At 33.2% G+C, this 12,298-nt stretch overlaps 1 protein-coding gene across 1 annotated transcript in view; it reads right to left on the reverse strand.

Annotated features, from left to right (window-relative positions):
* The window catches only part of RYR3 (ryanodine receptor 3), a gene marked incomplete at both ends in the record, with an annotated part of 184,305 nt that overhangs the window by 59,745 nt on the left and 112,262 nt on the right, over positions 1–12,298 (reverse strand). Inside the window, 7 exons of the mRNA XM_079537855.1 lie at positions 1,460–1,583; positions 1,740–1,815; positions 5,145–5,207; positions 6,524–6,673; positions 8,179–8,268; positions 9,728–9,806; positions 10,227–10,390. Coding sequence (XP_079393981.1) covers positions 1,460–1,583; positions 1,740–1,815; positions 5,145–5,207; positions 6,524–6,673; positions 8,179–8,268; positions 9,728–9,806; positions 10,227–10,390 — 746 coding nt within the window. The remainder of the gene's footprint in view (positions 1–1,459; positions 1,584–1,739; positions 1,816–5,144; positions 5,208–6,523; positions 6,674–8,178; positions 8,269–9,727; positions 9,807–10,226; positions 10,391–12,298) is intronic.

Consider the following 12,298-nt stretch of genomic DNA (forward strand, 5'->3'; position numbering starts at 1 on the left):
CTATATTAGAAAGTATTAAGATAAATTGTATTGATAAAGATTATAGTATGAACTACCATAGTATTATGAAGCATTCCATTCCTTATAATCTTCTACATATGGTAAATTTTCATTAATGACATAAAATGACCTCCCAGGGCTACTCTTCCTTATCAATTGTATAGCAAGAACCATTAAAATCAGTGCACGTTTTTCTAAGAGATTTGATAGCTGTGGATATATATATCTAAAATATAAGCGTTTTAACATAAGAACTTTGGAGAGATGTTGCTGCACAAATGAAAACATGGCACATTTCAATCTAACAAAGCAATGCACTGGTAACCTCATTTCTGCTACTGGCAGTTTAAAATGCCAAATGCTTGGGATGTCTGCAACTACAACTTAAAAAAAAAAACCAGCCTATCTACCACATTTTATTTCAACTTTTCACTGTCACAATTTGTTTTTAATGAAAAAAACTGAAGTCAAAATGGCTTAAATTTTTGAATGAGAACATAAGTGACAAATTGCTACCTTAGTCAAAGTTTCTGAAAAAATTTCAGCAATACGTGATAATTTCTGGGGAAGTATATATTGTTCATTCCCTGAGATAGATTCATTACTTCAATCATGACTGGTGAGTGCAAGATTGAAAAGAAATAAAAGTATTTGTGGTTAGCTGTGCCTAGTTTTACAATATCAGTTTTTCCTGTAGCTACAAATGAAACCTACCTCAATGGAGTTCTAACATTCTTTAGGATCACAGAAAAATATAACTATGAAGAAACTTCTGAAAGCCACCTAACTTAAAAAAAAATTTGCTCATAAATACATTGTAGATTAAAAAAATGTTTAATGCCAGCAAAATTGTAATTTTGCATGTGCTGAGTTATTTTTATGTATTATAAATAAGTGCTAGTTATGGTACAGTAAATTAAAATTATATTATCAAAAAATCAAAAATACAGCATATTAATAAACTATTTTTATTTTGACAGAATAAGCCCCCATAGGCTAGAGTACTTTCAGGTAATAACATTTAGTGTTCTATTTGAACAAGTTAAGGAGCAAGTGCCCACAAAACAGCCACTCTGTCTTACTTCAGGGAACTCAGAACGTTTTTCTTAAGAACCATGTTAACGTAGGCATTTTCTTACAGTATCAGACCTCAGATTTATTTTCCCATAATCAGACTAACAGCTGCTAGTTGCTAATTTAGAAGTTTTGAATAATCTATTTGTTGAATAATAATAGTGTTGCATGTTGTATTTACTGTGATCAGGGACTTATTAAAAGGGTTACCTGTCTTCACTATTTCAGATGGGTCTGAACATAAAAGTAACAAGGACTGTGATGTACAGAAGACGTGTCAAACAGTAATTATGTTAATACCTAACAGAATGCAGTGAGATAAGGAAAATTATCATTGTTCGTGCACTGAATGAAAGCAAATAGTTCAGGAAAATAAGAATGTTACCGAGATATGATTATGCCATTCACTTGAAGAAATTTAAACAGCTCTTGTGCCTTTTCACGGTCCCGTGATTTCTCCTTTGCTGTCAGTGTGTCATAAGGCACCAATAAAGGATGACTGCCCCCACCTGTGGTGAGTAGAGAGAACTGTAAGGTTTTTTTCCCTAAGGTTTATCTTTCTTCAAATACAGAAATTGTTCAATTTTGATTGTTTTACAGTCTTCTTTCAGACTTCTCCTGCCTCATTTTGTCTTTTCTGCGTGATTCATAGGATTCTGACTTACCTTTGCTTTCCAACTCCATTTTCTTCTTTTTGGCCCATATATTATGGTAGTTTTCTGCCATTACCTCAACCATTCCCTACATTGCCATCAGGAAAAAGAAGATGATGCAAAATTAAAAAATTATAATTAAATCTGTAAATTCACTTAAGTCAACAGTCTTGAGTATAGTCTACGCTCTTTGGTAAAGGAACATCACCCCATAGTCCATTTGGCTGACTTGGTCCATGCATTCAAGAACTGACCTCACTAAAGTGGGGAACAAAAACCCACAGATGCTTTCAAATAAAGCAGTGGAAGGCTAAATTAATAATAATTATTATAATTATTACCTTATTCTAGCTTTTAAGTGGCTTTAGTCATAAACTAGTTTTTATTAAGCTAGGAACTGTAATGTATTAAATGAAAGGAGAGTAAGTATTTGCTAACTGTATGACACCTAAGAGTTGAAATAGCATGAAAAGAATCTATTCTGAAGGTAGGAATTAGCCATCAATCCTCCCCAAAAGCTATTTTCAATGACAATGGGAAGACAGTATACAGAGAACAGAAAGTTAAATCTTTCTGCACAGATGATGACACTAAAGTAAATAAAAGCATCTTTTTCAGGAAATACAGACTCTTTGCACACAAATACTCTAGCAGGCTCTTCTAGTAGTATTAGTCTTGACTCTATTCATATAAATACTGAAGTAGTGTTACAGCTACTTGCGGACAGCAATAATGACAAGAGCAACAATTTATCATATAGACAATGCTTGGTAGCATCACAGTCCATCAGACATATGAAATGTTGACTTTTTATATAACATATGAAATAAGGGAGAGTCAATGAAAAAATCTGAAAGTTAACAAAGTGATATGAAGTACATTTCATTTGTCTCAGTACAAACAGAGAAACAATAAATTACATGATAATATTAAATGCTGGTGTTTCCTAAGCAAGTTGGGAATGACTACATTAATTATGAAAAATAAATGGTGAAGAAATCAAAACATAAGGCAACAGAACCTCAAATAAAACTTTTACTCATAAGGATCAGGCTGTAGACCATATTCTAGAGCTAATGTTCTATAGAGCCAGGATGGAAAATAACAACCTGCATGTCTAGATGAGTACTATGACATCTGTGTCAACTACAGTTATTAATAAATTAACCAAAAAGTCAAGATCTGCTGGAGGAAGATCTGAATCAAGGACCCAGACTCAAGATAAAGATAGAAGGAACATATTCAAGAAAGATAGCATTTGTTTTGTAAGTGTGTGTTAAGAGCATATTGAATTCACACTAATTAAAATTTTACTGCCTTGCAAAGAAAGGTAAAAAAACAGAACTAAGACTAAGCAATATGGAGCCTTTATAAAAACACACTTGTAGTATATTTTGACAGTGATAACAAAGGTAGGAAAAGAACCAGAAGAACAGATAATCACAGGAAAATAAATAAATAATCAAAGAACAACATAATTCCTAGAATATCAGCAGGGAAAACTGCATCAAAACAAGAATTTTTGGAAAACTAGTTCTGGGTTTTGGCTTGAAAATTACCGATAATGGTGTGTTAGTACAGCATAGGAACTGGTTTGTATGCTGGTCACACTAAGATTCAAGAAGAGTGTCAAAGATTTATTGTAAATAGTGAATTCAGTGAGCTTTTTGATGAAAGAAGACTGGAAACAAAAGACAAAATGTGAATGAAAAATGGTATTTTAATAGTAAATTAAGAAAAAAAAACATAAGAAATTTCAAAGCAACATTCTGATAAACTGAAGTAGTAAGTCTTGAGTGCTGTGTGAAACAAAAACAACAGTGAAATTGTACTATTATAAACTGCGAAAGTATTAATTCCCTTTTTGAGGAAAGGGAATTCTCATCCGTGAGACCATACAAGATTAGGGAAATGGAAATCCCTTCTTACAAAAGAAAGCTAAAAGAGTTATAAGGAGTTAAGACTTCTAGCAAAACAGATGTTGAAAGAGGGCATCAAAGAGACAAAAGGTGAAAGTAACCATCTTTAGCTTGTTGCACATGTATGTCTACAATACACGGATAATGAATACATTCAAGCTAGCAAGCTTCCGAACAAATAGAACTCTGAAAAAGCATATAATAATGAGGAAAAGAAGAGGGAAATATCAAGTTGTAGTATGAAATGATTTATACTAATTGAAGTAATATATTGCCATGAAAACATAAAGAGAAATAGGCTAAGAAAAAGAGGAACTCATACAGTGGTTTCACTTCTCACTTGGAAACACTTACTGCAGGAAAAAAAGCAGAAAGATGGCTAGCATTGAAGAAAGAATGCTCTAGATGTCCCTATTCATTACAGAGTAGTTGGATTAGATAACCTTTAAGGGTCCATTCTAACTCAAACAATTCTATGATTCTGTGAATATGGGCAGATGACTAAAATTAGACAACAGTACATATAGTCAAGAACAAAGAAATCTTACTGTAGAAGACAGAAACTCTGACATTCAACTTTCTGAAGACAGTTCTGCTACAGGTGCTGATCACTGTGACTTGGAAACAAGAGAGCACTGAGAGAATAACTTCAGTGAAATGGAGAGTTAAAATAAACAGAATGAAGAAAACAACCAAGAAAATAGACAGCTCTGAGATTGTTAAGTAAGATGATGAAATTACCCCTAGAATGAGCTTAGGAAAAAATAAAGAGAGACTAAATGTAAAATCATAAAGTAAGAGAATATGCAAGTTTGAAGAAAGACAGACAGTATAAATAGATATCTATTATATATCTGTATATAATTTATATATATCTAATATCTATATATATCTATTATATCTAGACAATAATTAGATATCTCTTTATTCTTCAGAAGATTTGGAAAAATAAAGGTGGGAAAGAGGATGAAAGAGAAGAGTTTCAAAGTGTATAAAATAAAAGAAGACTAACATACCAAAGGGCACCTTAAAAGTATGTATTTGTAGGGTTCAATTAAGGAGAAGCAAACAAAAACCCAGAACACCTAAGCAAAGGCAGTCTCATTTTATAGCTTTCTTTCTTTCAATGAAGCTATCTGGAATAAATAATATGAATTCTTTCTGCCAGGTTTTTCATCATATGGACAGCAAAGCAAGCATCTTTGCATAACATTGGGAGTATCAGTTCAAAGTAAGCACAGCACAGGTTAAATATATATATAAAAGCCGTTTAGAATCCCTTCCCTAGCTTCATGATAACTCTTCTATGATCTCAGGAAGCAACACTGAGAATAGAAATAGAATAGAAATCTGTTTTTGAAATTGTAAATATGGCAAGCACCTTACTACAACAGTGAACCACAGCTGAAGTCACATATACACTCATAAAACTTGGTGAATTTCAACTCATCAATGAAATGTCTTTCCAACACAAAACATCCAAAACACAAATACAAACCTGAAGTTCCCTAGAAAGTACCACGTTAGTGAGATCAAGTGGTGCTGGGCTATATCCATTTCCCTGAGGGAAAAGAAAAATAATTATTTTCAAATAAGAAGTTTTTCAGGTATATGTGTGTGTATATAACTACAATGTCTGTTGTTGACCTAATCAGAGTGACACAATTCACATTTTTTAAAATTTCTTTTAGAAATTGTGTTCATCTTTTGTCTGACAATGTGCTGAAGACACACAGGAAAATTAACAATATATTTGTTGATATGGAAATGAGAAGGATGCAGATATTTAGATGTCTTTTTGTTGGGAAGAGATGGAAGCCTGCTTTTAAAAAGTATGCTTCTCAGACTAAGAGGAGACTAATTATGAGACACTGAATGGATTTTCAAAACACGATAGAATAGTGTGACAACTTCAATGAGCCATATACTAAAGGCACCACTGTGAAAAGTGAAAATAAGATACTGTCTATGGGAATGTACAGACTAAGAAAATGATGCAATAGATTTATGCAGTCTTAGAATGTTTCTATTGTGAATGCTCCAATGCAGCAAACCTACTCATGAGACTAAATGTGAAGTCACATACAAATCAATATTTTCAAACAAATTAAAGATTTTGAAATCCAGTACTGAATCACACCATGCATTTTGTTCATGTTTGTTTGAAAACATTTTCCAATTTATTCTTGTATTTTGGTACTATTGAGGCATCATATGAACTTCTAGAAACATAACAGAATCCATGGTATGGTTTGGTATGACATACTAACACACATTTTCTGTTAGCCACACATTTGTGTTGCTCATCATAGTTTTAAACAGCTTTCTTTATCCTCCAAGATACAGATAAACTGAATGGCAGTTTCAGTATGTTAGCACAAATAACTGCAAATGAAAAAAATAGTCTATATCACATCAAAACACTAGGCACTGTACAATTACTTGAGAAATATGCAAGTAGATTTAACAAAAAGTATTATTATATGACCAATCTTATTATCTATCCGATTATAATCTTGACAAAAGTCAATTTTGGATTATTCTGTTTGATAAAGATTTTTTTAATTATTTTTAACAATCATTAAAAAAATGAATTAAATACTCTGCTATGTATTCTTTGAATGACTATACAAAAACTCTCTCCAGAAGATTTGGTCTCTGAACATTATTGCATTTAAAAAGTTGGATTTTTTTTCAATCCCCTCTGTAGTGTTAAAGCTTTTTTATTATTATTATTATTATTGAGACAAGATTTCCAGACATGGAACTCTAACATTGTAAGTTACGTTCCATTAAAAAAGAATCTAAAACAAATGTTATGTATAATCTCTTAGTAAGTTAACAAGCAATCCTTTTTCATTCTGAATTCCACCATACCTGGCTAGACTGAGATATGCTGCGGAGCTTTTCATTTTCACGCTGTTGTAACGTTGCTTCTCCCCCTTCCTTGGTCCTCTCGAGGCTCCACCCGATGGCCAACATGGTTTTCAGTGATTCTCTCACAGGCCAACGATAAATTTCTTTTTCCTTAGAAAAAAATAATTTTCTTTATTCATATATTATATATTCAGCAGGTAGTGAAAACTCAATAAAAGCAGGCTGTCCTTCACTACAAACTCTTACACTCTACAATAGCTGAAGAAATTTCTATATTATGCCTACAGACAGGTTATGATTGACATGAGAAAAAAGCTTTAAAGTAGTCACAGGCTTTTTTTTTTTTTTTTTTTTTTTGGATGGGACATATGTTTATTAAAAACTATCATATCTCAAGTGATTTGCTCTAAAGCAGTTAGGGAGTTTGTACCTGGAAACCAATTAATTAGTTTCTACAGCCCAAAACAATTTAAAAATATTGATGGCAGTATGTGTATTAAATTAGCTGAGCAATAGTATATATTTGAATATAAAAGCATGAAGCTTTTTTTTATGTTCCTATATTTATATCTAGTTATGAATGCAGAATATTACTGATACATACACTCTTCATACAAAAACAGCCATCAGTAAAGGAAAAGAGTCTGTAATTTGTCAGACCTTCAAAAAGTAAAGATGCTAAGTAACAAATTTGAAAAGTTGTGGAAAAGAAAATTGAGGGCATCATATAAAGACTTTTCAAATCAACCTAATAAAAATACTTCAGCTCTTCCTATAAATCAGAATTTTTGTGATACTTACTTAATATGACAAGGAAAGACAATTTTAGAAATGGTTCTAAGCTTTTAACCTAAGATCATTTCAAATATTCTCTTTAAATACTCTTTTTAAATGGCTTCAATAAGTATTCACCCAACAATTCTTTAGCTCCTCTCTGAAGATTTCACAGTAACTTATAAACCTTGTGAAATTAAAATTCTTGATTTTGTGATCTCAGTTTTCTGAATGGAAAAAGAGTTGTCAAATGGGACAAATGTAAATGACTTATCTTAGTCACTCAATGAATGACTGCAAAAATATGTAACAGAATGCAAGTTCAGTTCTGTGTTTTGATGACTTGAAGACATTTGTGCCTACTTAAGAAACTCAAATAAAAGACCATTTAAAAAATTTTGAATGTTTCTTCTCCAACTTCTGTAGCTACTCTGGAGGAGTAGCATCTCCTCCAATTTCTTTAAAATTTTATACTATACTTCCTGAAAACTGAATTGTCTTCAGATATATTAGATTACACTTTAGCCTAGACCACAGGAATTACTGCTAGTGATTTTCTCACCCACAACAACCTAAAAACTCCATGCTATCAATGTCTTTAGTACAAATTATCTCAGGCCTATGAAAACATCCTAATGAAAGCATATAATGCATGCAGGGCTCTATACCTGGCTACCTATGTCTGTAACTATGTATTTCTCTATATGTAGATTTCTATGTGTAGATCTATATAATCAGTGTGGCATATGGATATTACTGTTTTTAACCATAGGAATTATAGTTTGAATCTCCTTTTATATTATATATTTGAAACAGAATTTTAAAAGTACAATACGCAAATCAAGTTACTTTCCATTAACATAGATGAAGTATTCTATTACCTTCTCAGTTAAAGTTTTGAAAGGTCTTATTAATGGATGAGTCTTTGTATTTTCATCCAGTGAAACACCGTATTTCCACCCATTATTAGTCTGAAAAAAAAAATATATACTGAAATGAGAGCAGGACAGAAGAATAAATGCAAATTTGCAAGTTTACTTTCTTATACTGAACTGCTGATCTACACTAATAGCTGCACTGTGCCAGAAATTTGTAGTAAACAAAATGCATGCACCTGAACAGAAGAAAACATTCTTTTGCACAGACCTACACAATAGCAGAATTGTTATTTCTATATATCTGTTCAGTGCAACTGCCATGATGAGAAGTGGTGTCACCACTACAAGCAGGGGTCAAAATGGCAGTCCATGCAGTGGCAACGTGTATATTCCTATTGAAGAAAAAGTTGAAGACGCAGCCCTCACCATGTGAAGCGATAGGGGTTATCTTTTGGAATAGCAAAGACACGATTCTTCTAGACTTCCTTGAACTCAGATAAACCATCAACTCTGACTGCTACATCACAAAGTTGATTAAGCTGAAGGCTCAAACTTCCAGAGTCAGTCCAGAGAAGACAACAACTTTTCTCTTCAGTACTGCCAGGCTCCAAAAGAGTTTGAAGATTGTGGAGTACATTGCCAAACGTGGCTTTATTATCCAACCACATCCACTGTACAGTCTAGATTTAGTGCCCTTCTAACCTCCATCTGTTCTTGTTGATGGAAGATGGACTGAGTGGGCGACATTTTCCTAGCAACTACATTTTCATAGCAGCTGCGAAACATGAGTCATGTTTGCTGGTGCAGATTATGAGCTTGGCATGCAGGCTCTTGTTCATTGCTGGCAAAAATGCATAGCTAATGGTGGTGACTGTGTTGAAAAACAGTGTTTTGTAGCTGAGAATTTTATTAGATAGTGTTAACGTGCTCTTTGTATCTATTTTACTTTCCATAGAAATAAATAGGAGGCATTACTTTCTACAGACTGTCATTTATTGCTCTATACTTCTTTTGAAGTGAAACAGAGGACACAGGAGCAGAGAAGTTTGAAAATTATAGGCCATAATAATCTTAAAGTTAGGAAACAATACATTAACATAACAATCTTAAAGTTAGGAAAGAAAAGCTCTAACTATATATCCCGAAGTAATAAAAGACATTTGACTTCCCAGATACTTTGCCATATCACAGATTTGCTGCAATAAAATTGAATCTCTGACATTAAAAGAATATCATTATTAAAGCAATGTCAAGGTAAGGAACACAAATTCTTAGTATAAAAAAATAGAAACAGAACAAATTAATCACCCCTTATCAGACCCTATCAAGTTTTGTCCTAATAAATTCAGGCCACTTTGAAAAAATGGTAAGCATCAACATACTTTCTTGAGGAAAAGATTTCATACAAATATCCCAAAAGAAATATGTGGGAATTAATCTGAACAAGTTCCTATCATTTAACTATTCTTTTTTTTTTTTTTTTCCACCAATCATCCCAGATATTACTTCGTAGTCCTCTTCTGACAGTTGCCAGCGTTAAAATAAATCCTACCTTATCAAAAGCCCATTTATCATGAGAATGCTCAGCATATTTGCTGACAATATACTCCAGCTTTTCAGGAAGTACAAGGCTGTAAACAAAGGAGAGTTTGGTCATTCAACTGTACCTTACTGTATTCTGATTTATGATAAATATTTAGTATAATTAAAATGCTACATTCTCAGATGAAGGACAATATTAGTATGGACATTTTAGGCTGCATAATTACAGGTGATGCAGGGGCTTGATTTTAACAGCAATAATCAATTAATAATAATCAGTTACTGAATATAAAAGTATTAGAACACTATATTTTAAGAAGCAGAAGAATTACTTAAAAGGCCATTTCTCTATCAGTAGTAGCGTTACTATGAGTACTATCATTACTGTGAGTAGTATCATTAAAATTCAATTACCAGCCAACTTTATGTGCAGAGGAGAAACAAGTGTTAAAAAGGAATAGTATAAAAATATATAAGGAAAGGAAATCGTGATGAATTGCATAACTCACTTTGCTGTGTTGACAGGTTTGGGATCAAAATTTCCTTCTGGATCCACTGAGATCTGCTTTTCCAATGTTGATCTAATTCGTGTATCTAAATAATCAGGAGGCAAAGCCCCAGCTATAGCACTTAGACAGGGCAAGGCCATTCTAAAGAGCTCTGGATCATACTTCTGCAGGAGAGATAGGAACTGGTTGGAAAACCCAATAGAAAAAACATGCAAAATGTTAGTGAAAACCAAGCAGCCATACATACAAATATTAGAAGATGCAAATAAACAGTAAAGCACATTTAAAAATTACACATAGAGCAAAATTATTGCTGCATAATGTGTTTTTCTCACTATCAAATTGACATATTTTAAGACTACTTAGATGATTGTTAAGAGTATGCTGTCACTTGTGTAAACTTAAACAATTTACATATGAATCTTAAACTCTCCTTGGTCCAGAAAGGCCTACATAGGAAGGATTAAACATTATTCACCAAGATATAAGAGGATAAAGGCTGCTCCAAAAGTAATGCTTCCTATTTTACTATGTTGGCTGATGGCATCAGAAGTGAATGTTGGTGGTATGGCAGTAGAAACTGAACTTTCCTGCCAATATTCCATTCCATTTTGTTGCTGTGTGACACATGGCAGCAGAGGCGCGGTCTAACAAAATGACACAAATGTGCACACAAAGCAAAGGTGAGTCACTGAATTTCTTCATGTGGAAAATATTGCACCCATTGACCTTCATCAACACTTGCTGAAAACTTATGGAGACCAATAGTGGCTATTGGTGTAATGAGGCAGCGGCTGGTGCATTTCAACAGTGGTGACAGCAATAGGTCACCTCTGCTGGTGCAGATTTTTATAAGCATTTCATGTAGGCTGTTGCTCATCAGTGGCAAAAATACATAGCTAATGGTGGTGACTGTGTTGAAAAAGCATTTTGTAGATGAGATTTTTTGCTGTCAAATAGTGTTACTGTGCTCTTTGTGTCGGCTGTAGTTTATTTATATGGAAATAAATAGGAGGCATTACTTTTGGAACAATCTAAGTACAATTATTCATAAAATTCTGTCTTTGCCCTTCTAGAATTACTAATTCCAATTTTAACTGCAGAAGCCATTATCATTTCTCCCTCCTACGCCCTAAATTGTTTTCAGTTTAAATCATGCCAGTCACAAAAAGATTGTGTTTTACTGTAGCATGTTACAAGGTGAACTAACACCATCTGAATATTTATTTAAATAGTCTAATTAGCTCTAGAGATAACTATAAAAACACACAGTGCAATTACTTTTGAATCCTTAGTAACTTGCCATGAAACAAGTTCAAGTTCAATCGCTACATACTGAAGTATAAAAAAAGAAAAAGGGTAGAGGAGAAAGCAGGTCATAGGAGGTCTAGATTCTACTTCTAGCTCTCAAACAAGATTACTAGTGTGCCTAGGAAAAATTGTCACTTCACTTCTCTATGTTTCAGATTCCCCATCTGTAAAAGGCACAAAATGATGTACCTTTAAAAGGCTTTAAGATTTATCAGTGAACATCATTGCACTATTATAATTATTTGATAAACAGAAGAAATATTTCTTTTGTTAAAGAAAGAGAAGGACTATATGATATTTTAAATTGTAAATTTGAACAATGACTTTGTTTAAGAAAATGTTAAGTTTCACTGAAGATATTTGCTGATATACACCACAGCAAGTAGAAAGCTCCTCTAGCTTTGTTGCAACATTCTGTGCTTAGGGCACAAATAGAAGAAGTGAGATCATAGAATGAATCACTTCTAGTAACACAATTGGAAGCCATGAAAATACCAAGCCTGTAACTACCCCAGCACCAAATAGAACAAAAGAGAACACTGTAGCTGAGCAGCTTTACCACAGTGCTCACATTGGACTAATACTCATTTACAGAGAGATGCAAATACTACTGTAGCGGGCCATCAACACTGGCCAAAACACATGGTCTTCATTTATTTGTAAAATACTAAGACGAATCGGAAACAATAAATTGTGATCTCAGCCTGCACCGACACTCTTTGCACTTGTGACAGCATAAATGTCATTAAAATCGGATAATG

Source organism: Tetrao urogallus, assembly GCF_951394365.1.
Source record: "Tetrao urogallus genome assembly, chromosome: 6".
NCBI classification, from domain to species: Eukaryota; Metazoa; Chordata; class Aves; order Galliformes; family Phasianidae; genus Tetrao; species Tetrao urogallus.